This window comes from Ylistrum balloti, unplaced genomic scaffold (genome assembly GCF_031769215.1).
Source record: "Ylistrum balloti isolate Yb309-2 unplaced genomic scaffold, AGI_CSIRO_Ybal_v1 Utg369992, whole genome shotgun sequence".
Lineage (NCBI taxonomy): Eukaryota > Metazoa > Mollusca > Bivalvia > Pectinida > Pectinidae > Ylistrum > Ylistrum balloti.
In genome coordinates, this window is record NW_026782074.1 from 1070475 (window position 1) to 1092018 (window position 21544).

The 21544-nt window shown below is 32.6% G+C and overlaps 1 protein-coding gene across 1 annotated transcript; it reads right to left on the reverse strand.

Annotated features, from left to right (window-relative positions):
- Positions 1-1893: 1893 nt before the first annotated feature.
- LOC132547987 (nuclear receptor subfamily 2 group E member 1-like) lies at positions 1894-10148 on the reverse strand. The gene is made up of 8 exons (XM_060211803.1): positions 10115-10148; positions 5276-5357; positions 4604-4622; positions 3942-4077; positions 3321-3553; positions 2918-3143; positions 2281-2433; positions 1894-2162 (listed from the first exon to the last, which is right to left on the reverse strand). The coding sequence occupies exons 1-8, from the start codon at positions 10146-10148 to the stop codon at positions 1894-1896; spliced, it is 1152 nt and encodes a 383-aa protein (XP_060067786.1).
- Between the last annotated feature and the right edge of the window lie 11396 nt (positions 10149-21544).

The following is a 21544-nucleotide window of genomic DNA, read 5'->3' on the forward strand; positions in this document are numbered from 1 at the left end:
ACATGTGCGACATTGTAAGATACTGCTATTTTATACATTTTATCAATCTGATTCTCGAACACTCTGAACTAAAAGCACACCTTACTCTGATGCGCAAACCATGAAAATATAGACAAGTTGATGTATCAGGTAAATCGTTTGATAGCCTTTTGACATGCTTAATGAGGCTCTACTTGGAGAAAACTAAAACATTCCAACGTTAGACTCCGAAATTGAAAAGAGAAAGTTACCCTTTTGAACTCCATAGATATGAAAAATATTGTCACAAGATATAAAGCTAATAATTCATATCGATGCGTGAACTTTATAATGATCGTCTGTCCATTGACATTTCATGATGCAGGACTGCTTGTAAAAACTTATAAAAAACTTGTCCGTAAAACTCCTGTAGACCTGAATGAGTACAAGGAACAGGTCTTCCTGTATAACAGCTTCCTCTATTTCATCGATTGACAATACTCGTCATTTAAGTTCACTCCATGATTTAAAAATATCAACTTAGAGATTATTATACCTGGTAAAAGCCAGAAACATAGACCATGTAGAAAGATGTTGTTAAAAGAAGAAAAGACAAAAGTCTCCTGCATAACTTTTTATTGGTAATCATAAATAATGATACATAATTACGTATTAAATGTACATTCAGTATAAATGTGATTTAACATGCTTGATTTACACACACTATATTCCATCATACAGAGGTGGCACGGCACCAGTACAGTTCACTAGCACTTTATGTAATAACAATAGATAAAATAACACTACGACTGTTTTCACTTACAACGACAAACAATATTTACATGACATATTTGGCACTTAATTCAAATATTCATATCCATTTGCAATATGGACATCACAGTTGTTTTACTTATGTCCATATCTTGTAATATAATTGACTGAAATGTGTAAAGAGATATTATCTCATGTTTCTTGCTATAAGTGATTTTGAATTAAGACTCATATAATCTATATGAACATTTGGGTGAAGAACTAAATGGGAATTTAGTTCATGCATGATCCATGAAGAATGTAACATTGACAATACACAAAAGTTTGAATGAACACATTGTAATTGTTATTTAATTCAAAATATAAGAAGTTGCAGTCAGATGAATAATTACTTAATGAATAAGCAAGTGTTCTTGGAATCTAACTTATGATTTCTCTAAATTAAAGACATTAACAACGAAAACGATTACAATTAAGGTATTATGTAAGCTTTTCGGTGTCAATATATTATATATAGTAACGAACTACAGAACTCAACTCTGTAAAAGATATTAATTTATTACAATAACAATAGAAATAGTGATAAATGGTTAAGCACTTACTGTGTAACTCGACCCATTTTATTGCACGTAGACTCACAATACGTACTACTTTGAAGGGATTAATCAACAGAGTAAAACAATAACTAATAGATGTAGAAACGATTGCGTAAAAATGCGTAATGAAAAGGAAAAAGGAATCATGAAGACTCAATGTTCTTGAATAATGAACATGTTTCACATGTAGTAAATAAATGCCATTATCGTTTATAGTCAAAGTGATAATAAAAACATGACTGTAAGTGAAACAATAACATTCCCACATAAAGTATTGTGGGTAAGGCTTTTAACTGTCTTTTTATTGTGATCTATAATCTTTTTTCATGATGGTGTCATGTTCTCATCGCTTGTTAAATATATTCATCACGAATGAAACAGATGGACCACATTCATCACTCACTTAAATGTATATATAGAGATAACACTGCACCACAACTTAGAGTTGTTCTTCAAAACGGAACACTCTTGCACGCATGCGCATATACGACACGCTTGTAAACAGTCTTAATCGAACTCCTAAACCAGACTATACATAATAGTTGCTATATATTAATGAAGGATACATCTAAATTTCTCCTGATTTGAACATGTCAATAATAAGTTTTTCAATCGGGATGTGACCTATGGTTTTCTTGAAAAACATGTCCTCAATTGTTTTCCCGGATATGGCGTTAAGAGACGGAAGTAGTAAAAGTAGCTTTCCAAACCGAAATGGCTGTGATGGATATGCAGTTTCTATGTACTTGTTCAAAGTTAATTGAGCCTGGTCTTGTAGAGTGGCAACAGCGTGGAAATCTCGAAGAGTCTTGACGTCATTTGGAGACCTGTGTATTCCTACCAATATAAGAACATTAAAGTTTTAAAAAGCAATCGGTTACGAATTATACAATTCATTTGGTGTTGTAGAATGTAGATTTGGATTTTTCGTTACCATTGCACACAAATAACTCACCTGTTTTGAAAAGAACTATGGCTTTAAGACAAGTGTATTCCGTGGGATCTACATTAAGACATTTAAATTTGGTCATCGTTTCCTGGAGGGATCGAATTTCTGTCATAATGGAGGCGACCTGTTCCGAACTCCCGGCAGCTTCTGGATGCCTCCCTGAAGAAATAAAAACCAATGTTAAAGTGTTATATCTCATTTTCGACAACATGAAAACAATGTCGGTTTCATTTTTTATTGTTTGGTTATTATATTTATTTGTTTGTTTGTTTTTCTGCTTTTTGTAAAATTTAAAACGCTATTGATTACGACAAAATCATCACTCATTATTCATTATTTGACTCGACTGTATCTAATTATTACTTTGTGTTGATATTAATTTGTGTGTCTTCAGTACAATCCTTGCCTTCAAATAGTTGATAACTGTAGTTAAACCCTTGTATATCAAATTGAGTCACACCGTGGTATATCTACGCTCATACATTGTCTGAGATGAATTACGGGAAGACTTTCACTTACTACTGTAACATTTACATTGATTTTCGATTGGCACCATAATATCAAATCCGCAAAACAGGGCCTTGCGGAAAAAACTCTATATAGTAACTTTATTATCAAGACATTTTAAACCAGAAACACTCACCTGCTGCACCAAGTATAGCCTCTGCAGGGAGTTGAAACTGACAAATGTTGAGGACGAGTAATTCTTTCCAGCTTTCCTCCAGAAGGATTGTCTGGTCCCGTTGAGGGAGACTTATGAAGGCAGGTACATTCTTGGTCCATTTTATACTCATGAACAACAGCCGGGCAGCCACCTCACATATTGTTTCGGGATTGTTAATATAAGTCGGCAGCAGTTCCTGTGGGTACTGTCAAACCAGAACAATAACATACAGTATTTGTACATCTAATAGCTTGTCTAGATTATTAAGTATGTCAAAATACGTACTTATGCCATAAAGTATACTTTTATACCGTTGCATCACTTTTATCATATTCTATTTCATTTTACAACTCGTATAAATTGCTCTCTCTTGGATACCTACCCTTGGGGTTGGTTGTAGAATCAGGCCAGGAGGAGACATTACGGGATGATCATGGGAGCTGACCGGGACAGCTATGCTGTCACAAACTGGCTTCATATAGTAACCACCTGGGAAGTACGGAGGTGGAAGAGAATTGCTGGCCATTATGGAACTTATTTCAGACGATTCCCTCAGATACATTGCCACCTGGCGTCGAAGTGTGGAACTACGAGGACCTCTTTCGTGTTGAACAGCTGTTCACAGATATTGAAACTATATTTTATACGGCTGCGAATTATTGCATCAAAATTTAAAGTACTACAAAATCAAGTCATTTAACATATTGTTAGGTATTCTATACATCGTTTATAATTTTGCTCGAATGAATTTAACGAATGGTTTATGAATATAAATATGTACCAAATGTATTGATCTAAAGTAAATAGATAAATCAATAATATAAGATAAAAGTATATTTTCAAGATACTGAAGTCGCGTGATTATACTTTGAATAATAATACTGGGAAAATATGATATAAATTAAGACATGTATAATTTGGTTTGCTAAAAATAGATACAAAGTATTATGTTAAGGACTTAGCTATGTCAGGGATGATTGATATAGTATTTATATAAACTCACCATCTTTGTTCATTCCTACTTTGATACACTTGTTAAGTCGGCACGCCCTACACTGGTTCCTGTGTGTTTTGTCAACCGGGCAGTTATTTTGAGATCTAGATTTACACACATATTGCCTGTTTCGTCGTATGGATCTCTAAAACAGAGTATATACAAATACAATTAGGACGTGAAAAGTTGCATTGAGAATTGCGAAATTTATTTATTTATAAAGTTAAACCATGTCCTCGTCTACATTTTGACATTTATTTCAAGAGTTTCCTACGTTTGAAATTATAATTCCTTAGTATCACTGATGAGTCCTCGAATAACAAAATAGTTGCATGATGCAGGTTGACTCCTTGTTTGGCGCTACTGTATTTAATACTAAATTTGTACTTGTACAAGCTTTGTTCAGGCTTCAGAACAGCTGTATATATCGTTAAGTTCATATACACTATAACCTTAGTCGTTCATCCTTTTTGTCGTAATAACTTTTGAAAACAATGAATGTCATCCATATTTTCAAGTTTTAAATATGAATATCCGCGTTTGGAATTCGGGGAGAGAATACTAGCGTCAATAATAAGAATTTTCAAGAATATAGAAGTTTTGATGATTTTGAATGTGTTGTCTTGTCATGAAAAACTTCAGTAACAAAAATGTGTTATATAAATACTAACCTTAAAAAAGCCAGCACATCTGCAATGAGAAAAATTATCAGTGTTAACTTGTGAAAAATGATACTGCAAAACCATCTGTAATTCGACATGAGACTGGCAACAATTTTAAGCATGAATCAAGGGTAATGATAAAAATTATTACATGAACATTTTTCGATCAGGATAAACTTTTATGAATATATATACGTTTTAACCTGGGACTGATGGACTACTTCGTGTTTGCCAACTATTTCCTTATCAGCAATTATTAACGATGTGCAAAGAGTGGTTTACATTAATAATTCTTAAAGTAAGAGATATAACATAAACCATTAAAAAGGTTGTAGATCACAAGTATCTGATTTTGCTGTTCAGATGCAAATGAGGTTAATATAAAAAAATGCGCGCTTTGTTTTAATACAAACACTGCTATTTTACAAATGAATGTATATTTGAAGCCATTTTGAAAAAAAATGTTATCCGAAATTAACAGAAAATGGTAAACTTATTCTTCAGTAAATCATTTGGATATTTTCGTTTACATTCTGTATACTCGTTCTTAATTGTGCTTCTCAAACTCTTATGAAAACAGAAAAAAATCTTATGCGTTACGTTCGTTTTTAATATTGGCAACCAATTAGGAAGCCTTTTCGTGCCGGGATTAATGTTTTATAAATGACTCAAAAGACTCACCCGTCACAGGCGAATATTCCGTAGTGTTTTCCTGATGAATGATCTTGACAGACTCGACATGGGACATCTGTGAGTATTCGACCTATGAAATAAATAGTTTGATATAATGATACACCCATTACAAAAACAAATAAAATTGGTTTAAAATAATTTACTTGCCAAGCCTAAAATAGCGATCTATGATACGCATTCATCATCTTTTGTGAATATTTTTCTGGTCTTGAACTTTGAGGATCTTTAATAACACTTCCGTGCATTCAAATACCATACCAACGTATGAACAAATATACGCACTTACAGTTGATATATATGTTTATGGCCGAATTATCACATGTTCACATTTCACTGCCAATATATCAAAGAGATGGCAATATATGGTATCATCAGTAGTTGTAGAAATGTGAGGGAACATCAAACGACAAAGTATGGCGGTCATGCAAACATCCAAGTTATGTAAAACCAAAACGCATTGTAATTGATACCTATCTACACGTTCTAGCATAAAGGGAAATTATAACCTTTGATATCTTATAAGATAAAATTATATTATCGGCATCTATATGTGTGCATTGAAAAATAAAATAAACGAAAAATGAAGATTTATGACACATGTTGGTAACATAACGCTGCAGAAACATTCCAAAATTATTTGTTATGATGCAAACGTATTTATAGTTCAGAAATCTAAACAGAAATGAAATGTCAAGAAATGTCATTAAGATGGCAGCTATATACTTTCATATAATTAATATTTCACATTATTAACTAGTATTTGTAGGTAATCTTTCTCATGCAGATGATCAGCTGAAAGAGAAAGATAACAAACATTAAATAATATTACTTATTTGGTTCGGAATGTCTAATTCTTCTCGACGGATTATCATTCTTGGTTTAACCGTTTTCTAAACACATCGCAATTCAAAGGTCTTGTCTAAACCTCAAATTCATGTTTCGTTTTTAAAAATTATATCACTAAGATTAGATAGAAAATTAATCTATATGTAATCAATCAAAAAAATATATATAAATATTAATTATTTTTCGCACTTTCTTGTTTGGAAGTATATTATCTTCCAAAGTAATGAATGGTGTTGACTATGTTAATCCTTACGCTCATTTGAAACCGCAATAAGTCTAGAGCGGATAGCAAGAAGTCGGCAAAAAGCCATACGTCTGTCAAAGATCATTTGTGTAAAGTTGGTGTTAACTGATTAAATATTTAAGTAATTGTATACAACTCAGCAACACGTCTGATAAAGTTGAAGGTGGTATTAAAAATATAAATTTTTGGCATAAAAAGACGAGAGAAATCACTTAAGTAAAGTTCAGTTTTAGCTACTCGAGAAATCTGGTAATAACTGTCAGCAAGTGTGACCAGGTCACAAATACTTAAGTGGTCAATGCTAGTTCCTGCCTGACGAGTTTTGACAAAGTGTCCCACTAACCCCGAATGAACTGTTCGACGCTTTTGTTCGGCTGACAAACGACGTCTGATATATTGTTTATATTTTCTTATAATGCATAAGAGGTTACTTATTATCCGTTAAAGTTGTTTTTATAACTTAATAGTAACGAGTCCATTTAAGAGCTAAATATACCAATACACTTAAGTATGTTTGTTAAGCGAAGAGTTAAACTTTCTTTACACTGATATGCTAAATATAGAAAGTTGACAAACCCTTGGCAACTTAAATTAATTTACAGATTTTTATTTGGTCATTTAACATCTCGCTCACACAATCAGGAGTTTTCATTGCCTTTTGTAGAAGTATAAACACAAATGAACTCGTGGGAAGAAAAAACGAAGGAGGGCTCAAGGCCATACGAAGTCGACTATTGGCTTTATCAAAGGTGACATGAGTGTTGTGTTGTTTCAATTTGTCATGAAATTGAAACATTCAAAGTCTACGATTGTGATTGTTTTGACAGCTTATTATGCGTATTGTATTTGGGAAGAAGTTGAGTTCTATTCATATGTCATGTTGAACGATATTTTGATTGTGTTAATAAAAATTATTACTGTGGATTAACTTACATATGAATATCGTTACAAGGTCATTAGGACCTGTGAAAAGGGTTTAATTCTGAGGTAAAAATCTAGGATTCAATGTAAAAAATAATCTGATTTCATAATAAAAAAAAGTTTACAGCCTATAGTTAATTTACAGATAACAAGATTGATATAAAAAGAATGCCTTTTATTAAAGCCTACAAACTATAGTAATTATTTAAAATATATGAATGCTGTAAACGTCCTTAATTGGGCCAATCAACCTTAAGTGTATTAATAGCTCGATCTGTAAATAAACTCAATAGAGAATTTGCGCATCAACAATTATTGCTGTATAAACGACAAAGAGAAACTGTGTTAAACGTAGTAATATACTAGCGCAATAATTACAGCCCGGAATAATATTGAAGATAAAATAATCAAAAACTCGTTTTATGACTGAAGAAATAACTATAAAAATAGCATAAGTTAGTCAGTTTCAAGTCTGCCTTGTTGATACCTCAACACAGTTTGGAGTAGAAGGAAAACATATTATCATCGTTATCATTATACTTGATAACATGTCTTATCTATTAATTATATACCGCATTTACACACACAAAATAAAATAAATAAAAAAACATTCGAGGTTTATTTATGTAAAAAAATAACTGCTGTTTTTTTAAATTCAATTACATCTTGGGTAAAACTGAAATTAAACGCCTTTTGAAGATGCAAGTACTGTAAAATTTAAAAGATATTTCAGAAATACACGTTGATAATCATATGTATTATTCAGAAATAAAGATCGATATATATTCTAGATTTTTGTTTCATTCAACAATTATTACGATTCTCTCTAAATATTTTATCATGAATAGAAAGAATAATTTTTATAGGAGCCGTTTTCCTACCGAAAGAAAAACGCGTAATGATAACTCTTTTGAGTTGACTTTAGGTGACAGTGGCATTCCTCCTAGATACTCTTATATCAATAATTTATAGCACGATTCCACTTTAATTATTTTGATTAATGATAAAATAACTCCTACGTATGCAATGACTATGGTCACAAGCGTCAGGATAAGTAGGATTTATCATCAAAATGTGCATGTGGTAAGTTTGTATTTCAAAATTTATTAAGACACCAAATACGTTTTTCCACAGTTCACGGTGTGTTATTAAAGAAACGCTACAGTTTACGAGTCGTCTGTCATAGTGAAGTGTGACTTACTATCGTTGATAATACCCATAGTCGGTTTTACATTGACAGCACATCACATTGCCCGCCCATTTGGTGGCAAAACTTAACATTTATCAACTTTAAAACAAACATTGTGAATACCATATTACAACATCAACTGTTCTAGCCAAGTGGTGATTCAATATCATCGTCCCAAACACATTTAGTCTACCTGAAGTCTGTTACATTTAGCACAATATTAAAGAGAGTTTTCAGCCTTCCATACATTACAGTGTAACTGACGTCAAAACAAAGGGACGATAAGATCCCTTACTAAAATTAATGTTATGTTAAACAAAATGCATTTGCATATTTTGTTCCGTTTGAAAAAAAATGTTTTCTTCTTGCACGTTTATGAGCTGTTAAAAGTCATTCTAGTGGATTGAGTGGGATTGAGATTCCAGTCGCGATCAAATAATTATGAAACTATACTTGAGATATCTGAGAATTAAGTACATACTTAATTAAACAAACGATTTATAAATAGTTACCTGAATATTGACAAGATATCAAATAATATTTAAATATTCAAAAAGCAAAAATGAACCTTCGACATAAAAAGCCATTTGGAAATAATTTGGAGTAATTGCACACGAATGCGCCAGCGTGATATCATATACAAAATTCTATATTTTGTATTTTTTTTTATCAATTTGTTGTAAATTGCGAAAAAAACGAAAATGAAACGCAAGTCAGCAAGATATGTAATTTAGGAAAAGCAGAATATTTTCATTAAATATATAAGTTTTAAAAGCATTTGACAGTTTCTAACTTCAACAGATAAAAGTGCTCTTACACACGAGGAAATTAGCACGATATGCAGATAGACAAACAGATTAAGCAAGATTCAGCATACAAACACATGGAATAAAAAAACAAAATTTCCATCATTTTCCTGTACTTTTTATAATTATTCATCAAGCGCAGCACGGACTACTAACGTTTATAGTTATATGTAATTAAAAATATGAATAATAAATGTAATATTTATTTTCTCTGAACAGTGAAAACATGTTGATTTAATTTCCTGTTTGAACTTAGAATTAGCATCATTGAATGAAACATCATGTGTACATTATATTATTATCTCGTTGAGATGAAGTATTGTAATGTTACAATTAACAAATAAATGTTTTTTCACATGTTTTTACTAATATTCACAAATATAAACCAACTTAAAGAAATTCATTAACGCCAAATAAACTTATGGATAAAATTATTACAGGGCAAGTAGTGTTAACTAATGGTTAGACAAACTACAGCAATTAATAATGTAACTTATTGATAAAATATTATAAAATAATATCATTTGAAACGTTTCAAAAATTATAAAAATATCGTTAAAAAAATAAACAAAAAAAGCAAAAAACAAAATAAAAAACCCCAAAACAACAACACCAACAAAAAATAAAAAAAAACAACACACAAAACGCACAAACCGTCCTTCTTAATATTTCAAATCAATTTTTCAACCTTTGAATAAATATAGACAGTATGAAAGTTTATAATGAAGCAAAATTAATTGTAGCTTATAAATTATTATGCAGTAAACTAGCAAGAACATGGAATAGCCATGAACACGAGAAACTGCTTAACTTAAACTCACTTGATACGGGAGGTGTTTTGTTGTTCATGGTCATTTGGTGGTCAGTCCTTCAACCTGAAGTTCACCTCACAATGTCTCGTGATGAGTTGAAGCCTAGGTAAATTACAGGTAAGTATGATATCAAGGTAATGTCGTAATAGACTCATCAACAATGAACACCTGTATATAGTGTACCTGGTGCTATCTTTTACCCCCACACACCTGGGACACCTTTCCCTTACTTAACACGACGCATTATAGTGACAGAGGGTATACACAACTGATGAATATAGACGGTGGCCAATCGCGCCGCAATTCATTCTCACAACTACAATACCCGATTAATTTAAATAAAATTTTGAATGCTATACAGAATTGTACAGGTATTGATTACTTGCCGTGTGTTGTGGACTTATGGTAGCTTTAAAGGATTTAAATAATGACACAATTTCACCGTTGTGTAAAGCATTCAACAGACAAGGTATCAGTCTATCAAATAATATAATCAAAGTGAACTCTCAAACGGCTGTCGTAAAAAGACGTTCATGGACTAAATCTTCGCTAAGGCTATTTGATTAATTCTAGTAACGAACATCATCGAGATCTTTCATATATATGCTTTGCTTTGACTGTGTTGATTGCCCGTTATCCTATCCATACCTTCAATTGTGGGTTTTAAGCATCTTCTTAAAAACCCATCGAAAACCAGTTTTGAAATATTCCCTTTTTCACTATTTCTTTTATTTATAGAGAAATTGATACAATTGATAGAAAATAAATAGTAGTAACGGAGTTGAAATATACTTATTGACATGATGTATATACATTTCAGGTTTGAAATGAGGAATCTGAACGGAATCACAAATTGCATAGTCTTAAAAACTGATAATTTCGTACCTGATTATATCAATGCACTTTAGTATAACAAATAAGGAACTATCATAAGCAGACAATTGTCATGGTTTAGAAAAGGAACAAGTTGCTCGTCCAGCCTACTAGCATGGTGACCCATTGACCGATGTACATTGACCAGCGTGTTCCAATTGCTCCACTAAAGCTTTCCTTGAGGTGGTATTAAAACTGAAACATAGTTTTTTTTTTTTTTTTTTTTTAGCATAATCTTTTCGGGTGAGAGATCTTCTCAATGCAAATCACACTATTCACAAGCAGCAAGTTACAATCCGTCGGTGACATTTCACTTAAGGTGTGTTTACTGCGAGGTCTGTTTAACATTGAGGTTACCACATATCTGTGTCTATGGGACAAAACATCATTAGAAAACAAGTGCATTGTTATCTAATGAAGATATCAGTAGGCCCGAGAAGGGCAGGTGATCGTTAGGTAATCATTCTAATTGACCAATACTCTGACCACTAAACATAGTCTGTTAGAACTGGCATCTCACATTCACGTGATATCCGACATCATCCCTGTTACAAAACATATAATATACTTACCAACATAATATTAACATCACAACATAAGGCTAAACATAAATCCCAACGGGCCCAAAGTGTTACACGCCACTTGAGAATTTCAAAACATAATCATAAACAAATATAATTTAAGCAGCTAATCACAAATACCGTATACGTATGAAAATCCATGTCCTAAAAACATCTTATATTCAGTACAGCTAAATTATTTGTGTACAACTGTAACCTCTCTTATTTTCATTTTTTTATTTTGTTTTTTGTTTTTTTTTTGTTCTGTTTTTCGTATTTTTTCATCTCTATCATTGGTCTACCAATGATAATGGTTGTACATACGGAATCGCAGGAAATGTTAAGCTAATCTTACCTTCCCACTCCTACTGAACGTGATCATTCGAAAACAGAGCAGATGGTGCCTAGCAGAAAAAATCAATTAAACTTTAAATTACATCTTCAACTACGTAAAATACACAACAACGAGTTTGATTTAGTTCGTTACGAAGCACAACACATAACCATCTCCAGCTATTTTATCTGTCGGAATTCGAAATGTCAGATTTAGATAAGAGTAATTTTTCCTGAATAAGTAGGAGCGAGAACGAATTAAAGACATCAAAATTCAAGAGAATAAAGACAACAGATAGGAGAATTATAGTCTGGTGCCGCGCATTATCTTTCTTAACGTTTAATATAACTTGGACACAAGACCTGTAGCTATTACAGCAGAATTAATTATGGATAGAGCATTTCCGATGTGTTGAGAAAGGATTGTCTGATTGGAACACGCACAAGGTACAAATGAATCAATGTTTCCTTCATATATAACCCACTGGACAGGTGTCCACTCCCGTAGAGAGCAGTTCTGTCAATTTGAATTATTTAGAGCTAGTGTATTTAAACGTTTTTTTTTGTGGTTTTTTTGTTTTTGTTTTTTTTTTTCAAGAATACAAGATATGTAATTGTTGAATATATATGGTTAAAGTTAACGGACTTCTTTCATGCTGTACATGTAACGGACTTAACAAGAAGGTGGTCATTTCAGATAGAAAATGACGGCTGAACAGATAAAAGACAAACATCAATGAAGCAGTAACAAAGTTATTCGTCCTTCAAAAAGGAAAGCAGGACTAAAGTGATGAGATAAAGACAAAACAACAATTTTCTTCTGTCTTTAACATAAGATAAAGATAGAAGTCAGTATAAATTAAAGACCATTCCAGAAAGCCCAGGTTCCTTAACATTAACATTCTGTCATTTATTAAAGGTGTGAGAAGAATAAGACCATAGTTACATACAAGTATGGCGTAATCTGTGTTGCCTCAGAAAAAAATTCTCTGTCGTCGACAATATGCAAGTATGATTTTTTTGGTGTTCAAGTCTTGTTTAATTCGAACGACCGCACGTTTCAAGAGTTTATTATTGTGGTAACTGAGAAGAATCATTATCAAAATAATGTTGATACATGTCCGTTTCATATATAAGAATATATATATATATATTAATATATGTTCATGTATACACATAACTTCTTTAATTCTTATTTCTAATTATATTTGGAAAACATTGTATCACTTAATAAAAGTGAAGGTATAGTAGTATTAGTAGTACTATGATATAACTTTCATAAAAGATGATTTCCTATAAAAACACAGGTGGATACAGTAATTTAGAAAGAAAAAAAACAATCATACATTTAAGATGTAAAGAATATTCTCCTATTCCGTCCACCGACAATAATGATTTTAAGTCAATACAGCTTATATTTATTCTGAATAGACAATAAAATATTATTGTTGTGATGAAAAAATCTAGAACTATTGTCTATTCATTTCAAGATAAGAATACTTTTTCAACTAAATAGTAATCTCACTTCTATAGCCATTGCCCAGAATCAACCAACAGACATTGAATATATATAATTGAATTAGTTTCAGATCATCATTCCTGATGATTTCAAGACTCGCAGTAATTAGCAAAATTGTTATGATTGTTTTATAACGGTCTGAATAGTCAAAATACATAGTTTCCTGAGTGTATGATTTTTGTTTATTTTGGTTGGTGATGCGGTTTAGCAGCCGTCCTTTTATATAATGATATCAGCATTTGGAAGACAGGTAGAGTCGATTGGTCAAAACAGAATAATGAATACTATCATATAAATACCTCTATTATCTTATGTATTTTATCTTATCAAAATAAGTGTATAATAAGAACATCTGTTAATTCAGTCATCGAAGGTTAGGCTAGTATATATATTAAGAGTATATTGTGACGTGTTTGCTCGTGAAGTTATAAGATAGTAACTACAGTATATTGGAGAAAAGACATCATGAAAATACCGACATATCCACATAATCGTTCCCAAACTAAATTCCATAAAACATGCAAAACACGAACAAATGAAAGATTTACACGGAGACCACTCAAAAAGACAATAGGAATAAGACCTCGTGTTCTGGAAGAGTAAGCGACTTCTGCACCTTCGAAAATGAGGCATCAGGCAAACTAACGGGCATCAAAGACGTCAAGCTTCATATCCCACATAGAAAAATAGAAAAACAGAAATAGAAAATTACAACAGGGAAATTGAAGTCATCATGCTTGGCGTAAAGATGTCCAAGTTGGGTTCGTTGTAGGAAAAGATTTATTTCCTGGTAAGTTATTAATTTTTTTAAACTCATGATCTTGTTCATATAACAAACGAAACGAATTTGATGGCCATCTTCATTCATTACTCAATAACAACTAGTGTTTTAATAAATTATCATGACGTCGTGGTACAATTATAATTATTAATTATAATATCAACCCGAAAAAATAAAGACAATAAATCTAAAACCTGTTGTGAATCGTTGTCACGCATCATCTATATCTATGTCATTTCTACTCATAGGGTTACGTCTTTGAATTTAATTCTTAGAACCTTATTTTGTTTTCTGTTAGTAGTTCTAAAGTAGCATTATACATATAGGTGATGTGTTATGTTTCTCATGTTCTTAAGGAGTTAATGGCGAATCGCACGTGTAATTAAGTTGTAGTGCACGTATTTTCCATGTCCATTTCCTACGAAATCCCTATCTACAAGATCCATGCTTTCTGTGAACGCTTATATGAAGAATAAAATTGTCGAACAGGTTAAAATGAAACCTATCTGGAGATATTACAATTACTTGATCAATTATAGCTCAACAGGCAAGCACGCTCAATTAAAGGATGTTATTTAATCCGGTGACGACTTGATTCACATTTCACCTCTAACCAACGTTTCATTACACCAGCTTTACAATAGAAGTTGCATTTACCAGGGGCGCATGTCTCAGCGATAAGGATATGTTGATTCACCTGCTGTGACGAAAGTTTAAACTTACCAATAACCTCTGAAATAATCACTTTTGGGTGTTGAATATTACTATACATAGATGGACGAGGGGCGTTTCCTGCAGTCATCGAAAGTTTAAAAGTTCGTGGGTTTCGCTAGTGCCCCGAGTTCCGATTAGCCTTTGAAGAGTTTGTTGACACCATGACCTAAACTACATGTATGATGCGGCGTCACCTTGGATGAGAACAAACGTACCTTACATGCCTTCAGCGAACATCCCTGTTCTGTAATTCTTAACGTAACGCCAACACGTAAATCAGGGTGGTAGTTACATCAATCATATAGCTTTTCGAATGAAAATAAATTGTTTGCTTTTCAAACAGATACCTGAAAATTGTTCAGTTCCTGCTGCAACACCTTCATCCCTGTTTTCACCACCCTTCTGCCAATTTGCAATAATAAGGACATGAAATGACGAAGGTATCCGTGCCTGTTTTTGAATCTTCTTTGTTTATTTTTGCAATTATTTTCTCATTTCTTATTACTGAATAAAGCCAATTTAAACATTTACCGTTATGAATAAAGTTACTGTCGAAAATCACCTCTATACATGACTGTCAGTGTTTTTATCATGTGAAAAACCTATAGGAAAATTTCGGAGCGTTATCTGTGATGACATCCCAAGTGAACAAAACGGAAGGGGCATTACTCCGCAGAATGGATATTTCGTACAACATGAAAGAGCCTTTCCAGATTCGTGAATGTATAGCATAAACCTATTGAAGGAAATGGAGCGACACACAAATAGGCATAACCCTACTAAAAATGGCTTGTTGCAGTAAAGATCCATTTTGCTGTACGCTATGCTTAAATAACGATCTTACTATTACCCTACATGTGAATTATGAAGTTATTTCATCTTATGGAGTGTTTGTGTTTAAATAATGAAATATAAACACGTAGGAATTAGACAAATGAAGAAAGGACTGTTTAAAATTAAAAACACAAACAAACAGATATACTGCCCAATGTAACCACTGTAAGTTTTCTAACTTCCATCTCCCGTTTCCATAAAACACTTAAACCAAAAATAAAAAGTTGTAAAAATGATAAACGTGTTTCTAGTGATTTAGTCGAATGATAAAGTTTAGTTTTGATTTCTTATTGACTAAACTTCAGCCTACGATAAAACCACCAAAAATACACTTTAATCCTTAGATATAATCGTAATGAGTACATCATTAATATTCCAACACACAGTTGCTATGCCCATCCTCTTTCAACACTACATCAATGCGTCCCCATCAAAATGACCTATATTGTTACGGTGTCTGCTGACAGACTCTAGTATTGTTCAGAAAAGGCTTTAATCCAAGGAGTATATAACCTGAAGATTTGTCTGGAAGTTAATTGCAGGTTTAAGTAGTAGTTTTGTTTACTATCGGCATATCAACTTGTATTATGCGTCTACTGAGAAGACAGACTCCCTGCGGAAATCAGTATCACACACAGCAGGAAACGACTAATTATTGTCTGGAGGGAAAACATGTGGAATCGGACACTTATCCGTCCTAATCTACAGGAATGTAGGCAGATAGTTACAGCGCTTCAGTTAATATAATATCCTAAAGTCTAAACTTAGTCAGTTTCCTTCGTATCTTCACAGCCATTTTTACTGTCTTTAGGATCAGTGATATATCTTCTTGACATAAGAGAGTATTGTTTTTCGATGGATTCATTTCTTTTCGCTATATGTACTAAGAAATAAATAAGAAAATCTTTGAATACAAGTCCCTGTTGTAAACTGACTAAGCCTCAGACATGATTCAAGAGACAGACACAAATATATCTCTCTTGATCCCAGGGCTATAGATTGGTTTTACAACGAGTTGTACACGGCACTATCAATGTCAACATCCTTCATGGTAATAAGGTTGACTATGAAATGTAATTAGTGAAAAAGTGAAATTTTCATCTCACCTGGGGCAGACATCGTTATTTCAGGTCTAATCGCTACTACCTGTAGTTTCTACCCACAATTCACTCGACATGTTTCTCGTCAGGGTTACTCTGCCATCAGCAGAATCATAGTTCACGGATTTAGGGCAATTACGCTTACTTATAATACTGCAGTTATATTATCTAGAATTGAAGTGTCTTTTCTATGACAATTGGGTTTTCTGAAGTCAACTAGTTGCATACGTCGTGTCAATTATATAAAGATGTTTATATAATGAAAATGGTACAATCAAAATTCTATTTTGCTGCTCATGGCTGCATGACTTTGTTTGTTTCTTCATTAAAACTAATGATTCGATAATCAAATAAATCAAAGGAAGATTACCCACGTGGCCCTTCTATTTACCATAATAATACAAAAGAGCATTTATAGAAACATAATAATGAACGGAAACAATAAACAAATTCATCTTAACTAAACATTCACGCGGGAAGTATGTGCTGATGCTTAGAATAATAACGAACGTTTTGATTTAAGCAAATAGTGCAAACCATGATATCACTTGTATGAGCAGCTGACCGCATATATTTGATCGTATCAAAGCCTCAGTGTTCTACCTTCCGGTGTACACTGTATTTATATTACTCTGCACTCCAAACGACTTTGTCTCTTTCCAACATATCTGATCGGATTAATTAGTTGTCGCAGGTCGACAAATATTTGAACTCCAAACCGAAGAAAAAAATCTATGTAGATTGCTACAAAATCAGATATGCTCTTTTCACCATGAAGCCAGCTGAAACGGTCACTTTTAACAAGACTAATGACGGACAAATACATGTTTGTCGTTTATAACCCAAGAGTTGTTTGGCTAAATAGAAGACAATGTAATTTGAAAAGCAAGGACTGTTTGGTTAAAGGCAAGACAAAGACTGACACAGTTTAAACAGGGAGTTCAGAAACATTTATTTCCGAAGTGAGGGTTTAACTGGTAGGGCTGTCGCCTAAAGTATTGACTTCCAAGGTAACAGTTGTTCTCTTCCGTTACTGAAGGTAAACATGGCGGATGAAATGCTTGAAGTCAGATTCTATTGTACATGTATGGCACGTTCTGATGTTTCGATCACCTATCTGTTTGCTTGGTCAACATCACAGTTTGGTTTAAATTGGAGTCTCGATGACTGGTTGACCATCGGGAATAGGGTTAAACGTTCCGACAAACTTCTAACAAATCATGTATGGATTTTAACACGAACAAATTGTAGTCGTCTCATTAAATTTGGTTTTAATTGGCTACCCTATTTTCATATTGGAAAATACTTCAGATGTTTTAACTTTTCGTACTCATTTTTAGATATTAACGTTGTTGTTATTAGTACGCATGAACTTATGTATGCATGTTTGAAGTTCAGCAATGGTTATGCTGGAGGTAAACGTCGTTTCATATCCATTCAAGATTAATAAAATTGTTAAAGAGAATAATAGCTAATCGATTTAAAATGGCTGAACATTTAAAACCAAAGGAACATTCCAGTGTATGATGAAAACGACCGATTATAAGCGTGTTCCTGAATATCAGAATATTTACACGTTATTCATTCAGTTTTTTGATATACAGATATCTACTTAAAAAAATGCAATTAATATTTGAGACGTTAAAGCTTAACAGATTGTGTTGAAAATAGAAAGATGGGAAGTTACAAAGAGCTCTAAAATTCATGTCAGCTTCGTTAGTGTCCGTTTAGCTGAATAGTTACATTGGTCTTCAGGTGACTTTATATATCTGTATTTATGGTTGCAAGAAATATTAATGTTCTGTCGACTTCTTATGGTAAATAATGAACAATGATAATAATAAAGAATGTTGAGTTTTGAATTCTAGTTGATAAACGTATAGCATCTTATGTCAAAACCATGTTTACTTACTTCACATGACCGCTTGAATTTGACCCATTGCTCGCACGGACAAGGATATACACTGTTTATGTAAAGGTCATATTTAAACTCATCTGGAATGGGTTTGAATGGTAATGCCTTAATTATGTTTATTTGGAAGATTAAAAGATGATCTAGAAAAAAACATTCAACTCTGTGTGAGTTGTCTGATATATCGACTCAAATCAAGTTGTTCCCAATCAAAACAAACCGACATTTACTTTTCTTAACGACTTTTTATGGTTCTCAGAGATATGAAAGATAAAGGGTTAAAACTGAAATAACAGCTACAGCCACTTTTCGAAAATAAAGTCTAACTGATATCAATAGAACATACAAAATTAAAAGAAAACATTCAACATTTTCATTAAATTGTCCCAAATTAAAATCACGGCCTCACGCATTACTTTTTACATTTCCATTTATACATAAATGAAAAATATATTTACCTGTCTGAATGGATTCACACACACATGCAAATGTATAACTTCCGGTGCACAGCATTTATTTGAGTAATGAAAAATAAATAAAGTCAATGAAAAATAAAGGTTTATGATAAGTTAGCTTTATGACTCGAATTAAATCAACTTACATTACACGGATCTCACCGATCCAAATAACAGACAGGTATTCAGTAAAAAGTTTTATATATATTTAAAAGGTGTAATATACAAATTTACTTATCAAAATTTTAAAAGATTAACCAAACATCAGAAGTAGCGATAAAATGTTGGCATATATCACGATAAACGGTATTATTGACATTGTTTGAATCCCTTTACAGTGTGGTCACCACTTTTAGGAAATAACACGGTGTAAAGTTAACTTTAACGTATAATAAACATTGACATTATGTTGTGGTACCTTTTAAAGTCTTTCAGTGGGTAAACGTGCATCTATTTATAGCATAGATTTGTCTGGAACAATAATGAAGCCCTATGATCGAAAGCATTGCATTAGAATGACTCAGGAGGACATGCTAATTGTAAAAACATGATGCAGATTACAACATTCACTAAAGTTGCTTCAGCAAACCAGACAACTTTTATTCATATTTTCTGAAACTCAGATATGACAATCATTATGTCATGAGCAAAATGTCGCATTAAATGCCATGTAGCGCATTTCATAACTGACTAAGTAACCGCATTTGCCACATACTTCATTTTAAATGACCCAAAAGTTCAAAAGCCATTGAATCTATATTCAATATTGACATGGTAGCTCAAGGAAAGTATGTCATGTTCTGTCTGTTCTTTAAGACTCTTTTAACTTTGAAGAAATTGAGATTTATTAAGTCAATATATGTATTAGAATAGCTTGTAAGTCAGAAGTCTAAATATTATCTATAACATACTGGTGTTGTAAAGAAGTTCAAAGAGTCACAGACTAATACCATATTATTCTGACCTGTAAACTTGTCATTTGATAATTATACCATTTCAAACAGTTATATTGGTATGTTACCAATTTAAGAATATATGGAGTAATCATTTATAAAGTTGGATTGAAATCTCCGAATTAAAAACAATTAAAGCTCGTTTTGAATTCATCAAATGTGTATGTTGATTCTGTTCCCGTCATCGAAGTTGCTTCATTTGATTTGCGATCCTTTAGTGGAATTATTGTCACATATCGAACGTATGTAAACTAAAAAAGTGTAGTGAAATCACTTTTCTTTAATCAATCTTTATTTATGTTTACTTGGCATTATATAAAATTGATTATTAAGGACAATGATGACAATATTGCTGATGATGAACTATACCTAGGCTATACCATTTATTGTGTTGTTTGATGTAACGGCTCAGCCGTTTCAGTGAACAGCGAGCCCGTCGGTGACCTGAACTTATCCCCATATGTTTATGTTTTAGCTTTGGCTTTACGCTCGGATAAAACAGCCACAGGCCTCAACAATCCATACGGAACTCTCTACTCTCAGCGTAATACTTGTATGATTTCGAACTTCTTTATTTTCAGACCGGAAATGATCATCAAGAACGATTGTTGAAGAAAGACTTACATATTGCTCAACGTTAACCTAATCATAACGTAAGAACAAGCCGAATAAGTACGTATGTAAATGGTTCTATAATGAATCTGTGAAAATGTATTTATTTTTTCGTATCTGTACGGTTATAACTACCACCGTCAGTATAGAAATGGTTCATAGGCAAGATGGCAAATTGATCAGTGTAGATAAAGACATCCGCCGAAGGTGGAGAAATACCAAAATTCATAAACTCCCACAGAAAACCATGCGTTCTGAGTAAGCATTTCATGTAATAAATATCCAATTACTCCTATTGCGCATGCCGAACAGGACAACAAAAATAGCACCGCTATCTCATAAAAATTATTATTGAAACTGAACATTGACGGATGTAAGACAAAATATGAAAGACGGAAAGATGGAGTGTTCCCCCTTGCTTTACCTACCAAGAATTGTTACTTAAAATATAGCGATCTAAGAGACAATGATAATATTATAATTTAAAATTAAGATATTATCTTTCAAGCACAATATGAAACTTTAACCATGGTATGTAATCAAGGCAAGGTATCCGTAATGAAAGTCTTGAAAATTTAGTTCTGCAGTCATAGAAATATATAGATCAAAGTTCATAAATCTTCAGCCGACATACAAAATGTGCGAAAAAAAACACTCTTTCACGAATCGAAAACTAAACATCACAAACTGAATTAGCATAAACATTCCCTTAAATGTTGGTCATATCAAGCAATTACAACTTGCATATAGTAGATAATTCCTCCAGTAATGGTCAAGAAATGGTTATTCAATT

Excerpts from the sequence above, each read along its gene's own strand:
- LOC132547987 (XM_060211803.1), bottom strand. The coding sequence starts at position 10,148 with ATGACCATGAACAACAAAACACCTCCCGTATCAA. Across the intron at positions 5,358-10,114 it reads CAAAACACCTCCCGTATCAA|GTCGAATACTCACAGATGTC; the intron begins GTGAGTTTAAGT and ends TTTATTTCATAG. Across the intron at positions 2,163-2,280 it reads CATAGTTCTTTTCAAAACAG|GAATACACAGGTCTCCAAAT; the intron begins GTGAGTTATTTG and ends TTATATTGGTAG.